General features: G+C 39.8%; 2 protein-coding genes across 3 annotated transcripts; one reads left to right on the top strand and one right to left on the bottom strand.

The window, feature by feature from the left end:
- Positions 1 to 13,702: 13,702 nt before the first annotated feature.
- LOC149644093 (uncharacterized) lies at positions 13,703 to 14,628 on the bottom strand. The gene is made up of 3 exons (XM_089850512.1): positions 14,109 to 14,628; positions 13,917 to 14,050; positions 13,703 to 13,852 (listed from the first exon to the last, which is right to left on the bottom strand). The coding sequence occupies exons 1-3, from the start codon at positions 14,365 to 14,367 to the stop codon at positions 13,799 to 13,801; spliced, it is 447 nt and encodes a 148-aa protein (XP_089706638.1). The 5' UTR covers positions 14,368 to 14,628; the 3' UTR covers positions 13,703 to 13,798.
- LOC149644092 (uncharacterized) lies at positions 14,607 to 19,950 on the top strand. 2 transcript variants are annotated; one of them, XR_016372062.1, is made up of 3 exons: positions 14,607 to 15,590; positions 15,658 to 15,734; positions 19,577 to 19,950. XR_016372062.1 is itself a non-coding variant. In XM_089850511.1 (2 exons), exons 1-2 carry the CDS (start codon positions 15,123 to 15,125, stop codon positions 19,580 to 19,582), a joined length of 618 nt encoding a protein of 205 aa, XP_089706637.1. In that variant the 5' UTR covers positions 14,607 to 15,122; the 3' UTR covers positions 19,583 to 19,950. The 2 variants fall into 2 exon arrangements, 1 of the variants encoding a protein (XP_089706637.1); XM_089850511.1 differs by having other exon boundaries at positions 14,607 to 15,734.

The following is a 19,950-nucleotide window of genomic DNA, read 5'->3' as shown; positions in this document are numbered from 1 at the left end:
GCTCTAAAAGAATTAAAAACTTTTGTTTACGGAGATATCCAACGTGATTTTATTAAAACATTAAAATTTCTTTGAGACGTTTCGGGCCGCGGCTCGTCATTCAGTCTGTTGAACTTAATTTCGTTCATGTTAATATACTACTCTACTCTAGGTTATTTTTTAGAAATTTTCTTAGTGGAAGTATAACATTTGGTCGCTAGAGGGAATACCATAAGGGTGCCGCGTGTTTTTTTTTTTTTTAATTAACAATGTATAATTATATTATTTATCTATTATTTTTTATAAGTTTGTCCACATTCCAATTATTTTTAAGTACATAGCCTGCCTCTAAGTTAAAGTTATTTTTAAATTTTTTAACGTAGATACTTTCGGTAATCTTACGTTTATAATAGTCTTTTTCTTTAGCTAAGATCGTTGTATTATCCCAATTAATTTGGTGTGTTACATTAAATTTCAAGTGCATGTACACAGCGTTAGTTTCTTTTTTATTTTTAACATCTCTTTTGTGTATGGCATATTATACAAACAAACTGATGGTCTCCCCATGGGATCAAATATATCCCCAGTATTAGCTAACCTTTTTATGATCTATTTTGAAAATAATTTCCTAGCTAATAACCCAAAATTTCCTAAGATCTGGTGGCGCTACGTAGATGACATTTTTTCCATATGGATAGGCAATATATCGGAACTAACTAATTTCCTTGACCGGATTAACTCTAAACATCAAAAAATTAAATTCACACTAGAAATAGAAAAAGAAAACAAACTCCCTTTTCTAGATATCCTAATCGATAGATCAAAAAATCCCAAAAAACCCAAAGCATTTCTTATATCAAAAACCAACGCACTCTAAAAAGTTTCTTAATTACAATTCGTATCATGCATACCATATTAAAAATGGATTAGCTAAAAGCCTCAACTATAGGATCAATAAAATCTCAAATCAACCTTCTGTTGATCTGGAAAAAAATAGACGACAACTAAAAGATAGTGAATACCCCGATAAAGTCATTAACAAATTTCTAAAATTCAGTGATCCTGATAATTTAAAAACAATAAAGGAAGATAACCTTGAACCAGAAAAATGGTTTATTCTACCTTACTATAGAGGTTTTAACGAAACATTACAAAGGAAACTTAGACCGTTCAATATTAGAGTAATTAATAAAAAAGCTAAGGATTTAAAAAGTAACTTAGTCAAATGGGAAGATAATAATAAAGATAATAAAAAAACAGAACCCCTAAATACAGCTGGTGTGATATATAAAATCCCATGTGAAACATGTGGAAAAATGTATATTGGTGAAACAGAACGTAAACTAATAGATAGGATTAAAGAACACAAAAGAGATGTTAAAAATAAAAAAGAAACTAACGCTGTGTACATGCACTTGAAATTTAATGTAACACATCAAATTAATTGGGATAACACAACGATCTTAGCTAAAGAAAAAGACTATTATAAACGTAAGATTACCGAAAGTATCTACGTTAAAAAATTTAAAAATAACTTTAACTTAGAGGCAGGCTATGTACTTAAAAATAATTGGAATGTGGACAAACTTATAAAAAATAATAGATAAATAATATAATTATACATTGTTAATTAAAAAAAACACGCGGCACCCTTATGGTATTCCCTCTAGCGACCAAATGTTATACTTCCACTAAAAAAATTTCTAAAAAATAACCTAGAGTAGAGTAGTATATTAACATGAACGAAATTAAGTTCAACAGACTGAATGACGAGCCGCGGCCCGAAACGTCTCTTAGAAATTTTAAATGTTTTAATAAAATCACGTTGGATATCTCCGTAAACAAAAGTTTTTAATTCTTTTAAATCTTAAATAACCGTGACAATAATAACTATGTGTAACCTTTTTAAATTTTAAAGCTCAATTGAGGGACTCTGAAGCAGATTCGAAACTTAGATTAGAAATTTCCCAAAGGAGGCAGAAAGATAAAGAATCTGTTGAAGAATTTATTGGGGAAGTAACAAAATTAAAGCTGGGAATGAATCTCCCATTAACGGAAAAAGAATTAGTTAACATTATAAAAAGTAACCTTAAAAAAGAGTTGGAAGCTCCTCTACTTTTATGCCATTTACAACTCTCGAGCAGTTAAGAACAGCTTTAAAAACAGTAGAAAGAAACCTGCACAAAGAAGATAAACCTACTGAGAAGAAAAAACTCCTCCTAAGCAGTCAAATAGGGCTAGGGATTCCCGAAATACTGGGGCCTTTGCTCCACAGCCTTATGCCATGAATTGGATCCCTCAACCTATGTATTATAATCAGAATGCCCAACCTTGGGAATATCCTAATCTAAATATGGGAAACCAAAATAGGTCAATGATCCCAAATGTACAAGGAAATAACTCTCGACCTAATTCAAGGTCTAGGTATAGAGCCAAATCCCCAGCTAGACAATTCAACCCACCTACTTGTTACATATATCAGAAGACTGGATATTACGCTACCGACTGCCCTGATAAACAACCCAGCAAGTCGGGGGAAGCCGAAGCGGGAGAGATCCCTCAGGGTCCCTCTCCCGGCGCCCAATAAATAACCCTATCAAGAAGTGTGTCTCGTTCCCTTTGAGGATTGAATCCGTAAAGAAAGGTTCCATCCATAAAAGGGTTACTATTCCCGTTATATTTGAACACGCGACAGTACACGCAAAATTAGATAGCGGGGCAGATGCTTCTTTTATTAGCTTAGATCAATGGCAAAAGATTTGAAAATTTAGAAATTCTTCAGAGCTACCTGAAGATGAACATTTAGATTGTGTAGTTTGGGGCGACGGCCGTTATACGTTTACAAAAGGTTCCCACGAACTTGAATTATCTCTTAAAGATAATGGGAATGAAAAATATTTTAAATTTCAATTCTACATTGTTCCTTCCCTCACTAGTGACTTTATATTTGGACAAGATTTCCTTGAGGAATATAGGGTCAAATTAGATTTTGAATCTTCACATTGTTTAGTGGGTAATTTGAAGATCCCTTTTTCAATTCCATCAGAAAAGGATCCAGTAAACCTGAAGATATTAGATAACATCAGGGAAGCGGTTTCCGCAGCTCCTATTTCTAATGACCAACGTCTACAACTAGAATCCCTTTTGTTAAAATTCCCTGAATTGTTTTCAGATAAAGTAGGAAGAACAGGACTAGTCTTTCACGAGATTCATACGGGAAATAGTCCGCCCGTAAAATCTCAGCCTTATCGTGTTAATGATCAGAAGAAGAAAATAATCGAACAACATGTTAGGGAAATGTTAGATGACGGGATCATTAGACCCTCTGTATCTCCTTGGGCTTCGCCCGTAGTTTTAGTTGATCAAACAAAACGGGGTAAACCCTATCGGTTTTGTATTGATTATAGAAAACTTAACAGTGTTACCATTAAGGACCCTTATCCCTTGCTTAATATAGAGGATATGCTAGCTAGGGTAGGAAGACCGAAATTCATTACAACCCTTGACCTTAAATCAGGGTATTGACAGGTCGAAATGCACCCTAAGAGTAGAACAAAAACTGCTTTTGTGACTCAAGTGGGAAAGTACGAGTTAAATGTACTCTCTTTTGGGCTGTGTAACGCCCCTAGCTCTTTCCAGGGGTTAATAGACGCTGAAAATTTCTACTTAATCGACTATTTAGACGATTTAATCTCCCTTATTTAAGATTGGGATCAACACTTTACGTGTTTAGAATATGTCCTAAATGGATTTATAAAAACAGTCATTGTAGACAAAGACGGTAAAAAGTAAAAGATAAGTGTAGAAAATTAACTGCCTGAAGTTAGAGATTTTCAAATTTTCACTTTTGAAGACATGATTAAAAAAACATCAATTAGTTTTAATGATTATTTATGTTTTTTTGAGGGAGGATTATACCCCCACTAGTAAAAATACCGACTTCGTTAGATTAAAAAACTATTTCTTCGGGTTTGTAACTAAGCTGCAATCCCAAGTTTGTTCAGTTCTCTCGTTTCCTACATTCGAAATGAACTTTTCAAGTAGTAACTTTGAGGCGGAACTCCATCTGCACCTTAGTACTTCCGAAAAAGACGATGAGCCAACAAACGCGGTAAAATAATAGGTTTAATGACATATTACAATTGGGGACATTAAGCATGACACAAAATGGGTAGTCAAGGTATACAATTAATGCAACGCATTCTTGTTATAAGTTTGAAACTGTTTTCAATTTTACGCTTACAGTTTCTACACAAAAACTACTCACTGTATAATACTTATCATTCTAATATTTTCGAAGGTGCAAAAGTATAAACTGAAATGCTGGGAAAATTTGAAAAAGAAAGTGAGATATGAATAACCCCAAGGCGGGGCGAGGTTCACGGCACCCCGAGCCGAGGCGAGGTTCACGGCACCCCGAGGCGGGGCGAGGTTCACGGCACCCCGAGGCGGGGCGAGGTTCACGGCACCCCGAGGCGGGGCGAGGTCGACGGCACCCCCAGGCGGGGCGAGGTCGTCGGCACCCCCAGGCGGGGCGAGGTCGTCGGCACCCCCAGGCGGGGCGAGGTCGTCGGCACCCCCAGGCGGGGCGAGGTCGTCGGCATCCCCAGGCGGGGCGAGGTCGTCGGCATCCCCAGGCGGGGCGAGGTCGTCGGCACCCCCAGGCGGGGCGAGGTCGACGGCACCCCGAGGCGGGGCGAGGTCGACGGCACCCCCAGGCGGGGCGAGGTCGTCGGCACCCCCAGGCGGGGCGAGGTCGTCGGCACCCCCAGGCGGGGCGAGGTCGTCGGAACCCCCAGGCGGGGCGAGGTCGTCGGCACCCCGAGGCGGGGCGAGGTCGTCGGCACCCCCAGGCGGGGCGAGGTCGTCGGCACCCCCAGGCGGGGCGAGGTCGTCGGCACCCCCAGGCGGGGCGAGGTCGTCGGCACCCCCAGGCGGGGCGAGGTCGTCGGCACCCCGAGGCGGGGCGAGGTCGTCGGCACCCCGAGGCGGGGCGAGGTCGTCGGCACCCCCAGGCGGGGCGAGGTCGTCGGCACCCCCAGGCGGGGCGAGGTCGTCGGCACCCCCAGGCGGGGCGAGGTCGTCGGCACCCCCAGGCGGGGCGAGGTCGTCGGCACCCCGAGGCGGGGCGAGGTCGTCGGCACCCCGAGGCGGGGCGAGGTCGTCGGCCCCCCAGGCGGGACGAGGTCGACGGCACCCCCAGGCGGGGCGAGGTCGACGGCACCCCCAGGCGGGGCGAGGTCGGCGACACCCCGAGATGGGGCTAGAGCGGGGGCACCTCGAGGATGGCAGAAAGGGGTTCGACCGAAAAATCTTTACGCCGAGCCCGACAAAATTTCCGCTCGGCCGAGCGCAAGTTGTTTTCTATTTTTCGGTCGTGTTCGGCGTTACGCCGGTGTCTCAGCCAATGAAATTATCCCACTGACTACGTCCTAAATTTCAAGAGTGCACGCATACGCTAGATAGATTGATAGCCGCCATGTTTTTTTTTGGTCGGAAATATGCCACGAAGAAAGAAAAATGTATCTAGGTAAGATGTTAATAAGGAAGTCTTTATTGAGGACGTTAGAAAATGTACTTTCTTGTACGATCTAAGCGACAATAGGACAGATATACCAATTCCAGGGCCCCCAGCCGAATTTCGAAAATATTTATAGGAATTATAGGACTTTTTTCATGAAAATATAGGATTTTATAGGACGTTTTTCCAGAATTATAGGATTATATAGGACACTAAAATATTAATTTTTATTTTTTTTAAGAACCAGTAGTGCAAACAAAGGCCAAGTAATTAAAAAAAATGTTCAAAAACATACCCTCCATAGGATAGCATTACACTAAACTTTGGAGGCTCAGAACTCTGGTTCTACTTCTACTAGAGATACGGGGATCTCCTTTGTGTATGTTATAGTCCTATTTGCCCCCCATACAACCATACAAAAAACTTAGGGCTACGACAAACGGGCCGAGTAATTAAGGAAAATGTTCGAAAATATACCCCCTCCATAGGAAAAGCGTCAAACGCAATTTTGGAGGTTCATAACTCTGGTTCTATTACTAGAGATACGGGTATGCCATTTGAGTATGTTATAGTCCTATTTGCCCCCCATCCAACCATACTAAAAACTTAGGGCTGTGACAAACAGGGGCTTCCAGAATAATAGAATTATATAGGACAATAAAATAAATGGTGGTGCACACTGAACGTTAATTCTGTTATCAGAACCATAAAATACCGAGCTATTTTTAACTAGTTAAGCTACAATACGAGGGAAACCATCCCCATTTCATGATATTTTTTAGACCCGAATCCTGGTTTAACCGATGGTTTGCTTAGAATTCGCCCAAATTTCAAAATTATAGGATTTTATAGGATTTTTGGCGATTTTAACCAAAATTATAGGATTTTATAGGACAGTTTTAAAAATATAGGATTTTATAGGAATTATAGGACCTCTGGGGGCCCTGCAATTCAGAGTGCGAAATAAATGTTATGGAAACCACTCTAATCTGTCACGTGACCCAAAAATATCTACCGCCAAACTCAAAATTCAGTCGTAGTGTGAAAAGACTACAGCGTAAGGTAAAATTTCTACCGTATGCTGCGTGATTTGCGCCGGTTTTTTTTCGGTCGAGTGGGAATTTAGCTTTATGAGGCACGAAGTTGTCATAGTCTGACGCAAGAATCAGGCCGTCAGAATAAACCTAAGCCGCGTATTTTCCAGTCAGATTTTATATTCTGTTTCTTAACACTACCAGATCTAACAAACAACACCGGATTCATACATGTACCTCATGAGGTAAGAATTCATACCTCATTCGACCATTTTATCCCCCGTCTGATTTATTGATGATCCCCTTTGATGACGTCAGATTTCATATATTTGTAATCCCAATTTCCAGCTCTATCATTTGCCACCTTTTTCATTCATGTACCTTATGAGGTAAGAAATCATACTTCATTAGGGTCAAACATGGCCACGCCCCCCTCAAATGCCCCAGCTGTGATGCGTAAGACGGCCAGATCTATTAATGAGCATCAAAACTAAACTCATTCCAATAGTCAGACCTTTTGTACTTTATGAGGTAAGATCCAGGCCACTGGCTCTTGGTCTATTCGGCTAGCTGGTCAAAGAGGATAGAGGGCTCTACCTGGTCTAATCTTTCAAATGATAATTCCAATTCAGATCTGCAATTTATACCTAAGCTTCTCAGTGTTATTTGAACATAATCAGTTGCTCTGTACTCGCTTAATACGTGATCCGTAATAGCACATATAATTATCTACAGTATCATCAGTGATATTTAGAGCTAATTCTCTACCATACATATTAAACTGTTCATAGAATTTTTCGCTTTGTTCTAAAATCTCGCAATATGGGACGTCCTCAATAGGCGAAGGGCGGCAGCCGCCACCCCATTGATCATACACATTGGTGTCTTCTGAATCCGCAAGAGTCCTGTTCGCTGGGTAGGTAGTTGGAGAAGTTCAGAGACAGATACTCAAAGGGGTCGTTACCGTTTTGTTGACATTCCTGGTCCAAAAACGCCGCCATCTCTATATCGTATTGTGGGTTGTTGAAATCGGCTATCAAGGATTCTCCTTCATGGGTATTGGGTAGTATTTCGTGCCGGCGTCTTTCGGTGCGATCGGCGTAAGAAATATTTAGAGGTCTAGGAATTAAGTTACTTGGGTGGTCCAATTCGTCTATTGTATGGCAGTCTTCCGGTGTTCTAGGGACGGTTCTCATGTACTCAATGACATCAAGGAAGGTCTGAATTATATTTAAACCTCCATCCATAATAAAAGTGGGTAAAGTTGAGGGTACATTAGCAGGGTCGGCGTGTAAATAAGCACATAGGAAAAATAAAACTTGTACAGTAGATTTAGTGGCCAAGGCCTATTTACAGCTAATTCATCAAATTCCAGCGAATTGATTCAGGATCCATCTTGATGTTATGGGATCTAAAGTTTGAATGCGAAATTCTGTTGTTCTCATTCGTTATTTTATACTAAATTTCTCTAGGCTTATTAGCAGGGGGTAAAGGGGGTGGAGGGTTACCTAAGCTTCTATTGGCCAAGGGTACGTTGACCTTTCGGACGTGTTTAAACACGTCTAATATTGTTTGTAAATCAACAATAGGTGACATAAGATTGACATCCGATTGATTTTAAGAGGTGACAGATGGTAGCAAAAGGATGAGTCGTCAATTAATTTTATAATTCAACAAAAGGATTATAACAAAAGAGGTGTTGCGTCATTTCATGGGTTTTTACGACAATGCATGAAGATGTAAGAAAAATATTTCTTCAATCAATCAAATATTGACAGGTCTATTTAAGGAGTAATAGACAGGTAGGCCAATTGTCAACAAAGTAGTACAGGAATCGAACTACGTTAGGGTTATTACTAGGAATAGAACTTTGTAGAGCCAGCTAAAGCTCATCGTATTCTTCAGTTGGTACCAAAGGTAGAGCCATTAGTCGACGAACCAATAGTCGGATTTCGTTATTGGCTTTGTACTGGTTTGCGAGGTGATTTTTGTTGACGGCTCTCCAAACAGCTTGGGTAAAGTGAAAGTAGCATCTCTTAATTTTTGATGTTGGAAACGAAAGTTATATCGCTGAAATCATGGCTGTTTCGTAATCAATTAGAAATTGTGATGGTGAAAATGTTAAATTTCTTTCTTCAGCTGCTTGATGAATAAGGGAGAACATTCGAGAGTAGACTGTTCTCGAGTGGCCAGGCAGTAAGACGTACAAAATGGGTAGCACAAAACCGTTGTATGGTATGTGAAGAATGTAAAGCTGCTTGAATTGCTCTGGACACACGTAGTGAGTTCCGTCCATAAGTACCGATTGAGATTGGCATAGTGAAGTGAAGAACTCAATTGTTGCGAATCCGATAATTTTGTCTTCTGCGCCATTGTCAAAGAGTAAAAACTGTTCCTCGGAATCCCCGACATTTACCCACTTTCCGTCTAATTCGATATCTTGTCAATGCTTTGGATAAGGGGGGAAATGTTTACCGCGCCAACGGTACATAGAAGAACGTACGCATTTATATTGTGGTAACGAGGCTTGCGCTTCCAAATCCGACATTTCCGACGACATGGCTTGTTTTTTTTTCTTCCCTGCATGCATTGCTGTATATGTCGTGAATTCGTTTTCTGTTGTTTCTCTCTTGGTCTAATTCATAGGCCTGTGCGAGTCCAGTTTTTTGGGGTTCGAGTCGAGTCTACTAATTAATTCTACTCTTGAAAAAATTATTTTGTGACGTGGTTATTTCAATCCAAAGACAAAATTTAGTGACCCATAATCTTAAGGATGAAATGATATTAAAACTAGTACAACAAAATAATGAGTCACAACAAATGTTTAAAGCAACTCTAGAGACCCTTAATAAGAGTTAAAGAGATTCATTAAAAGCCCATAGAGGTTCCCCTCCCCAGTCTTCGAGATCTAATGCAAGTTCGAGTTCGGAATCTGATACCCATCAAATTAATACGAAACGTACCCATTTAAATGATATACAAAAATCACCCGAAGAAAATGTTAATGATGGAGAAAAAATCCTTAGAAGAGTCGAAAAGACTAGAAAAGAGGAAGAGAGATTAAAAAAGATATTTAAATCAACCCCTTAAAACCAAAAAGGAACAATCAAGAAATAATCCCTCCCCTCCACTATATTAAAGTGAGTCGATAATCCTTTTATAAAGGTAAAAAAGTTAAGTTTATTTTTACAAGTGAATTTGTTCCTTCCGAGTCGCTTTTCGGATTGCAAACCCGATCTATTGCCCCCTATTGGGCTAACATTTAGTTTGAGTTTGTACAACTTGTAGGCCTAACTGGCAGGTATAAAGGATTGAAAACGAGCTGAAATTTCTGCTTGATGTGAGTCAGTCAACAGTTAGCCGTTGCGTTACCGCTGTGAGTCAGGCTATCGAGGACATCATTATGCCACAGGAAATAACATTTCCAACAACGGAACAAGAAGAAATGGAAATAAAGATTGGGTATGTAGATTCAAAAGGTAATGTTATACATTATGTCCATTAATATCTCACTTATCTCCTGCCTTAATTATTATTTCTCCCTTATCGAGAGCGCTGTGGTGGGCAGATCGCAGCTCTAAAAGGTAATTGCTTATTATGGTGTAAGCTTCCCAGCTGGGTTATATGAACTCAAAAAGAACTAGGTCAGATATGGATAATTTGGTTAGGTTAAAGTTGATTATTTCAACTAAATAGTATTAGGTCAGGTTAGGTTATGTTTTGTTTCGTTTGATTAGACTTAGGTTAGTAATATTTTGGAAATGGTGTAACAATATTACGCCTTTTCCAAAAAAATTAATGTTTACAATTATCTACTTCCGAAATAAAATAACCTTTCTCGAATTATAATATGCCTTTTCCAAAAAAAACTGTTTACAATTATCTACTACCATAATAAAATAATCTTTCTCGAATTTTAATATGCCTTTTCCAAATTACTGTAAACTGATAACAGCCTGAAGTATACTACAATATGTAAACGTACTTTTAAAAAAATCATAAACACGATCCGTTAGTAGATCACATAACTGATTGAATGATCACAGAAAAAGGTGGTTTTTTAAACCAACGAATACAACTGTATTTTTAAGAAATGCTCAAAACTCAACGCAAACACTGCTATTTCCCAAAAGAGCAGCCGCCATTTCTAAAACAGCCGTTTTGAAAAACTCCGCTGTTTTTTTTTGGAATCGCGGTTGCTATTTCGAGAACTGCTCTACAGGGAACTGCTCATATGAGGTATACCCCTTTATAAGGTGTTTTTACAAGACCGCGCTAATCGTTCCCAATATCCCCGTGCCAACTTAGCTTGCTCAGTTATATCTCGCCAATGAATGCCCTTCTTGCCAAAGAAGTTTTGAACTTCTGAGTCCGCAATTGTTGACCAAATTAATTTACGCTTCTTATCAGCCTTTTTGAAAGTTTTAGCATTATCGCTATAACAAATATGTGGAATGTCTCTGCGGCCAATGAGGCGTGGAAATGCTAAAAGGATTCATGGTTTGACAGTGACCTCACCAGTTCGAGGTGAACTGCGCGCACAGGTGAGCAAACAAAAATATGCCTCTCCCATATTTCCATCTAATTTTATGTGAATTGGTAATAAAGGTTTTAATCAGGCGTGACAATTGACTAAGGAAAAAAATTATTCAATGATTGTACGCTTCTTAAAATTTATGCAACCATTGAAGAGTATTAGCCCCCAGCGATTATATAGTGATCTTCCCTCCAATTTGGTAACCTAAAAATAAATCTGTCTGAAAAATAAAAATAAGAATTGTATTAACTATATATTTTCTTTATAAACATTGACAATAGACAACGTACAATTTTGAATGCTGGGGGCTTATGAAATAATAATGGCCTCTATCTGGAAGAAATGAAATGCATTTACTGACACAAAAGTAATTTTTTTTATTATTTTTGCGTTTTTTAATTTTTTTTTAAATTTTTTGGTTTCTTATATTTTTTTGGGTTTTTTTGCTTCTTCTAATCTTCCCCATTTAACTAAGTAACCGCTTCCCATATGCCCGTGCAAAAGCTATACATTACGGAAAAAAATTCGCCTAAACTCTCCTTTAGGATGTCTGCAATAGGGACAACTTGGTTCAAAATTAGTGTAATTTCGTAAGTAATTTTCGATATTTGTAATCAAGACCCGGTTAATACATCTTTTTCAAAAATAGTCATGACTGCACGGAAGTGCAATCATACCTATATTTTCAATCTTACATATTACGTATATCCTATTATTTAGGGGTGCATGATCCCCCTCTATTTCTAATTCCGCCCCCTTGTCCCTCCGCCCCATCACAAACCCCCTCTTGTCCCTCCGCCCCATCACAAACCCCCTCTTGTCCCTCCGCCCCTGGAACTTCACGTCCGGTCTTTGTATTAAAATAGAACATGGACTTTCTCACGTCATCGTACACGATTGAAGCGTTCGGGTACCTTGGTAATAATAAATCGTTTTAGGAAAAATACATCGTTCAAGCCGAATTAAGGTGGAGCTTTCAATTATGGCGTTTAAAACTTTTTAGATACTTAGACATCAATTTTTCTCGACATTTTCGTACATTGAACATTCATTTTGTAATTTTTGTTATTAAAATAGTAACCCCGTGTTGAAACTTTCCATAAAATCCTACAAAAAAACATCTAAATACCAAATACGGGAAAAATAAATTCAACCCGGGGCTTAACCCTTCTAGAGCACTAACCTCTAGTAATACCTTCGAAATTTCACTCCCCCACCCCTTTTTTCATCTTCTTTTGAAGAAACCCCGATGCTCTTTAGAGCGACAGATCGCATGTTGAAGTCGAAGAAACTATGCGATAAAGATAGCGAGCCCCCAAACCAAACCCGGGCGTTTAAAATGATAATAAACTTAAAATTTTAAAACTTGTAACTAAAGACCAATCCTAAAACTTTACAATGGTGCCTTCACGTCGGGAAAGATAATTAAGGACAAATCGATGGGTATGGTAAAAAAATTAGTTAACCAAAAAAGAACGTTGAGCCAAACAAAACAATCATGGCAAACAACGACCGAGATTTGGCGCTTCAAAAGGCCAAACTAGCTAGAAAAACTCTGCGGAGTTCGTTAACAAAATTAATTAAGGCGATAGACTCGCAAGTAAAGGACAAAAGTTTGCAAATACTGGATTTAGAAGACAACCTTGCGCTTCTCGTACAAAAAGAAGATGAACCAAAACAATTGGAATTGGAAGTTAAAACGTAAATGGACGACATGGTGGAATTGGAAAAAGACCTCAACGTAGCAGAGGTCTACAAAGACCGGATAGTGCTAACCAGATCCAAAGCACACGGCGTTTTTCAAAAACTAATGGGACTTTCGTCACAATCATCCACGCCAGCGTCGCCAAGTGGGTCTATAATTAACCACAACAACGGAAGTAGTAGGGACTATACAGATATGCAGACATCCAAGATGGCCGCCACCCCAAGATGGCCGCCCTCTCCCCATCCACCAGACTCAAACCAAACTTTTCAGACAAGTCTGGACTAGCCCGAGCTGCTAGTTTCATCCCCCATGACATCATCTTCTTAACTTAAACTAAAACTAAAACTATAGTCAACCTTGACGTCATCCCTGGCTTGCTAACATTGGGTGTTACCCTTTTTTCTCTGTAAGCCTAAAGTTAATAAAAGCACAGATTTTAAGACATCAAATATTTACTTTTTATAAGATGTACAGATATGGGTGATAAATAAATACAGAATATATATTACAAAATAATCAACAACCAACAAGGATAAACAAACATGTTTTAAAGAGTTCATTTTTCACGTTGACCCTGTATCGTTATTTGGCTCGGAAGTGCAATCGGCGGAGGGACGTTTGGGTTTATTTTCTAATTGTTTTCTGCTTCGCCGTTCAATTTCGTAAAGAGTTAACAAAACGTTGACTATTAACCCGTAAACAAAAAAGAAAATGAGGCACAACATATTGCGAGGGCTATGATAACAAATGATATTTAAATTGCTAGTACGTGCTATATGTAACATACTAGAGAGTTAAGCGGCAGTTTTAATTGGATCCTATTTGTCACATTAGGCGGAGCGTAAGTAAAGAGATAATATCATTGGATAGGCTAATTAAGGTGGAGTTAGAAAATAAGCCTATAATTATAAGTCTGACAAGAATAACAAATATAGAAATAAAAATTTTTAATAACAAACAATATAATATATACAATAACAAATATTTATATGAAAAAAACCCACCATCATTTAAAAAGATTAAACACCGGTCGACCCAAACCCCCCACTGCCGCGTGCCGTCGGGGTCAAAGTCTAGAAACAACATAAAAACATGTTACAAGTTGAATTCTAAATTAAAAAACTTGAAAATATTTACCGCCGTTTCCACCGGTCTTAGCAATATAACCGGGGTCACTATCAATTGGGCGAAACGATCACCCCGCTTGACAACGTAGGGGGTTTCCCCGACATTTGCGACGACGACTTTTAGGGGTCCCCGATAGTCGGCGTCTATTATTGTTAAGAATTATTATACTTTTACACACTATAAAATAACTAATAAACATACCTATCGTCCCCTCGGCGACAAACAGCCCTTGGGCTGTTAAGCTGCTACGGCCAACAAGGCGGCCGTAGCTGTTCTCGGGCAGCATCACGCCTAGCCCAGTCGACACGATTTTGATACCGTGAGGGTCGATTACGGTATCCACTGGACAATATAAGTCCAGCCCGGCCGACTGGGGGGTGGCACGACGGGGAGTAAGCGCTGCCGGATGGATTTTGATCACGGGCAGGCAGGGCAAACGAGGAGCGGTCGAAAAAGACATCTTAAAGTTTTTGGGATAGTGTTTCAGAAACAGAAGTTAAACAACTGATAACTTTCATTTTGAAACACGGGGCTTATATACAAAATTAGCGAGGTCAAATCTAATAGTGTCTAGCCAATACTTTCAAGATTTTTAAAATTTAATAAATAGCCAAAAAGTTAATTAGATATATAGGTATAAAATTACAAAATCTCTCCGAGGTCTAAGTTTTTTTTTCGTATGCAAAAAAGTTGTCTAGGTGTGTTTTAAATAATTCAAACGAGATCGTGTTGTATAAAAAACCCTTTAGCGAAGGTTAAAAAGAAGTTACTTTGATAAATGCCTAAGGGGACAAATATTATTCGTATGCAAAAGCTTGTTTAGGCGTGTTTCGAATAATTTGAATAATTCTCACGAGATCGCTTTATATAAGAAAAACAATTTATTAGTGAAGGTTAAAACTAATTACTTTGGGAGGGACGGAAATTGTTTTTTTGACATGATTTAAATCTAAATAAATGTATATTAATATTAAACTATAGAGGTATTTTTTATATAGATAGATATCCTAATGTCTTCTATAATCTTTAGTACCAACTCCACAATAAAAAAATGTTTTTAGGTCAAATTAAAAATAGCGTATCAGACATAATTATATTTTTTAAATTCTTAATAAAAAAAACCATGTCTAAGCCTGTATTCTAAAAAAAATGGCCCTGAGATTTTGGGTATAAAAGCTTGAGCATGGGTATTGGATTCTCACAATCGATCCAGCCATGAACAAGTACCAAGAGTCTCAATCTATGTTTGAATCTCCACCTTCTTCTCCTAATAATCGACAAGGATCCAGCAACGGTCAACGAACGCTGAGTCAATTTGTAAAACCCGACCCCGTTGAGATCCTCCTCGATTCTGACGACGAGGAGTTTGTCCAGGACGTGTTGCAGAAACACGTTGTCGGCGTCAACGGGGTTGAGGGGTCCTATCGCTTGAGAAGCGACGGGCAATATTTCGAAACTAAAATCCCCCCGCGAAAAGGGGATTTCTACATAGATATCAGTATATATAAATTTAAAGACATAAAAGACGCCCAGGCGGACAAACTGTGGGAGTGTAGACATAAGCGGCTAAAAAGAGTCGTTGACGCTAAAAACAAAGACGCCATCAAACTTCTTAACGCTTTCCATCGCTTGGTGGACGACGTGAAGAACGACGCAGAAGCCGCTCAGCAGCCGCCTAGCAAAGTACGTATCTATTTAACAATAAATTTACAAACCAAAATGTTTTCTATATTGTTTTTATTTGTGATAGAAATTCAAAAAATGAGCAGTGAGAGCAGCGGCAGCGGTAGCGACTCGGAGGGTAGTGGAGGAGAGGAACACGCACAGGTAAACCGGTACTACACAATTGAGCGACAGATTGACAAAACGAGTCGCAAGTGGCATTGTAAACAAATCGATTTGCGTATAGCTTTCAAAAATCTGGAAGACATTCCAACGCGAGATTTTTTTCGAATTTTTCGAAAAATTCTCGACGACGTTATACGCAAATTAGTAACCGAGAATCCCGGGTATAATCGGGTTCGATTTGTTTTAAGCTCCCCCGGATTGACGACCCCTGTTAATATTAAATTTATAAAAATTGACAAATTCACCAGTAAGCGAATTATGCGCACCATCTATAGAGTAACGCAATCTAGTCGGGACTTTGTCTTTAATGGGGAAGATTTTCAGTTTGACATTATTTTTCTAAACCTCGATGCTAATATAGGGACTTATTATAAATCCATAAAAAATAGAACTTTGGTTAATTTGGATTATTTCGTTAAGCAAAATAACCAATTTATTTTTATGGAAAATAATGATAATCTCTGTTTTGCTCGGAGTTTAGTTCTGGGTAAAGAGATGGCCGATCGCAATTTTTATCAACAAAATAAGCAAGGTCCGCCCTTTAACCAGGACAATTTTAACAAACTGAGACGCAATAGCACTCTTCAAGGTAATATTGCAAAAATCTTGCACAGGAAAGCCGGAGTCCCCGAAGGTTTTGTTACTCTAGAAGATATTCAAAAATTTCAAAATTATTTAGTTCCCCATTATCGAATCGTAATCGTTGATGCTGCGAATAATTTTACCATATTTTTCAAAGGCCCCCAAGCTCCTAAATTTATCTATCTATTAAAAATTGGCGACCATATCCACCCCGCAAAAACTTGGCACGGCATGATGGGCGGTTGTGTCTCTTGCGATTTATGCTTAAAATCCTTTTACAAATACGAATTGTTAAAAGAGCATAAATGCCCCGAGGATACAAAACCTTATATATGTTTTCGGTGTCAAGGAGAAGCTTTTCATTTAACTAACGAGGATGCTTTAAAACGTTGCGACGAATGCCACCGCTATTTTTTCCCGGGCCCCTGCTACGAAACTCATTTACTTAATGGCACCTGCGCGAGCCAAAAACGATGTTTAGAATGTGGGCGACTGATGGGTGACGACCACGACTGCAATCCCGAATGCTCTCAGTGTAAAATAGTCCATCCGCCAGGTGAACATTTTGTTATGCCTTTGGAAACCAAAATGAAAGCCTCGCGGTTTATTTATTACGACATTGAGACTATTCTTAGAAATAATATCCACGTCCCCATTTTACTAGTTTGCGACGTAGAGACTGAAGCTGGCTTTGAAACCAAAATTTTTTACGGCGCCAATTGCGTCGAGCAATTTTTAAATTATTTATTTAGCGTAGAGCAGGTAGTTTTGACTGGACAGAAACGTAAAACGTACCAACCGCGCTTTACTAACACTCAAGTCGTAGCTCATTACGCGAAAGCTTTTGATAACTTCTTAATTCTTAACGCTTTAGTCCATAGACACGTCACCCCTGCCGTTATTTTTGACGGCAGTAAAATTCTCATGATTCATCTCGAGGGACCGCAAATTAGATTCCTCGATAGCTTTAATTACATTAGTCAACCTCTGCGTAATTTCACCAGCATGTTTAGCCTCGGCGATGTGGCGAAAGGATTCTTTCCATTTGATTTTCATACCGAAGAAAATCTTAATTACATTGGCGTCATCCCTGAAGCTTCGTACTTTAACGTAGCTCAAATGAAAGCCAATGATTATCGAGATTTTCAAACTTGGTACGCGTCAATGGAAGGATCTATTTACAACATCAAAGAGGAGCTTATTAAATATTGCATTCAAGACGTCAAAGTCCTGAGACAAGGCGTCGAAGCTTTTAGAAAAATTTACGTAGATCTAACCAAATTAGACCCTTTCTGCTTAAAAAATATTACTTTGGCGGGTGCTCTAACCACTATTTATCTTAACAATTACTATAAACCTTACAGCATGGGTATTGTTCCTTCTAACGGCTATAACGCAAAATTTAATCACAGTCAAATTAGCTTAAAATATCTCGCTTGGGTGGAGAAAACTGAAAATATAAAATTGCGCACTGCTTTAAGCTATGGGGGCGAGTACCGCGTGGGTCGCTATTTAGTCGACGGCTATAGCGAAACTCCTCCCAAAATCTACGATTTCCACGGTTGCTACTTTCACGGTTGTCCATGCCAAAAACTTAATGCCTACAATACCCAACTCAAAGCCAGCAACAGATTTCTGTACGAGCGGACCCTAGATAGAGAGCTGTTTATTAAAGAGAAGATGGTCGGGTATGAATATACCTCGATCTTTGAGTGTCAATTTGCTAAGCTTTTAAAAGAAAACGCCGAAGCAAAGGCTTTCTGCAAAAGTTTAACTTTTCGACCTCAAATATCAGCCCGTAGCGCTCTCTATGGGGGACGGACGGAAAATTTTGTTCTTAACTGCCACGTGCAAGGTGAGGAGAAAATTTTCTACAAGGATATTATTTCTTTGTACCCGAAAGTTTGTCGCGATTGTCCGTACCCTAGCGGCCACCCCATAATCTATAGCAGAGATTTTGACAAATCGCCAGGGTGGTATTTTGGCGTTATGAGTTGTCGTCTGCTTCCCCCTCAAGATCTCCACATCCCCTTAATTCCCTTCCGCAGCGGTGGTAAATTAGCCTACGCCCTCTGTCGCACGTGTCTAGAATTGCGAGCGGAAATCTGCGATCACACTGTCAACGAACGGGCTTTCGAATCAGTCTGGCCAACGGTTGAAGTCTATGCCGCTATGGAACATGGATATAAACTCCTCGATATATTCGAAGTGTACCATTATCCAAAAACGGAATATTTCTTTGCCCAGTACATGACTGATTTTATCGCCCTAAAAGTGAAGAATTCCGGATTTCCCGCTCACGCTCAAACGCCTCTGCAAAAAGAGGCGTATATCGCTGATATAAACAAGAATGAAAAGCTTTCTCTGACCGTGGCGGATATTCAATCAAATCCTTCCCTGCGTAATATCGCTAAAATTAATTTAAATTCTCTTTGGGGTCGCATGGCTCTGAATACGGGAAAGATTCGCAGCATCTTTATCAACAATTATTACGAATTGATACGATACGCGAGCGATTACACTCTGGAATTAGTCGACTTACGGCCAGTTACGGAGTCGATCGCTCTCTTATCGTACAAAGCCAAAAGCGATTACGTTTCGGACTACAAACTGGGGTCGGCCATTGTGGGGAGCTTCGTCTCGTGCTACGGGCGACTCGAATTGAACAAGATGTTGCTTCAATTAGACCGCGCAGCCTTGTATTGTGACACCGACTCAATAATCTACCGCCATCTACCGGGAAAGTTTGACATTCCAACTGGCAATCATATTGGTTGCTGGGCGGACGAACTCGGCGGTGATTATATAACTTCCTTTTGTAGTACCGGTGCCAAAAGTTACTCGTTTCGCACTAGCAAAGGAAAAGAAGTCAAGAAAATTAAAGGGTTGACGTTAAATCGAGAAAATCTTGAAAAACTTGACTTTGAAACCTTTGAAAGTGTAGCGATGAATCCGGAAAAGGAAGTTACAGTCAATGTCCCTTTTAATTTTAAACGGGATAAATACAAGCTGCAGCTAGAGGCCGTTAAAATCACCAAAAGATTTCGCCAAACCTCGAATAAGAGATTGTTGAACGCCGATTTGACAACCAGTCGACCCTACGGTTTCAAAGAGGCAACACCCGCTTCAACATCTCTCTCGCATGAATTACGAGGCTAGGCGAAGGCATACTTTTGAGGGCTTGTGGGAATCTTGCGTTCCCATCGAAGCCCTGGCCAAAGACGGTTTCTATCTTGCAGATGTAGAAACACAGACGACGCGCTGCGCCTTTTGCGGCATCGCCTTGTACCAGTGGCGTTGCACGGACCATCCATCGAGGGAACATCGGAAACACAGTCCATCGTGTCCGATGGTTTCCAAAAAACCGTGCAACAACAAACCACTGCGTCAGGGGTTTTCCGAATTCCCGACCAGCGAGGGCGAGGATGTTTGCGAGCCTCTAATCCAAACATGCCCAGCCATCAACAAAGAGCGGTCGGGAAACGAAAAAGTGCGCGTGCGCATAAATCCGTCGTGTTTTCTTCTGTAGTGCGTGTGTACCAACTACCCTCCGAGTCACGCGTCAACTTTAACCTCCTCAACGCCCAACGCTTCCGCCAGCGTTGTCTGGAAT

This window comes from Phalangium opilio, unplaced genomic scaffold, assembly GCF_054372755.1.
Source record: "Phalangium opilio isolate 3A_F unplaced genomic scaffold, DU_Popi_V2 ptg000091l_1, whole genome shotgun sequence".
NCBI lineage: Eukaryota > Metazoa > Arthropoda > Arachnida > Opiliones > Phalangiidae > Phalangium > Phalangium opilio.
This window is presented reverse-complemented; position numbering and strand designations above follow the sequence as displayed.

Coding starts and splice junctions, on each gene's coding strand:
- LOC149644093 (XM_089850512.1), bottom strand. CDS start 14,367: ATGTCTTTTTCGACCGCTCCTCGTTTGCCCTGCCTGCCCGTGATCAAA. Junction 14,051..14,108: donor TGTCGCCGAGGGGACGATAG/GTATGTTTATTA, acceptor TAACAATAATAG/ACGCCGACTATCGGGGACCC. Junction 13,853..13,916: donor TAAGACCGGTGGAAACGGCG/GTAAATATTTTC, acceptor TGTTGTTTCTAG/ACTTTGACCCCGACGGCACG.
- LOC149644092 (XM_089850511.1), top strand. CDS start 15,123: ATGAACAAGTACCAAGAGTCTCAATCTATGTTTGAATCTCCACCTTCT.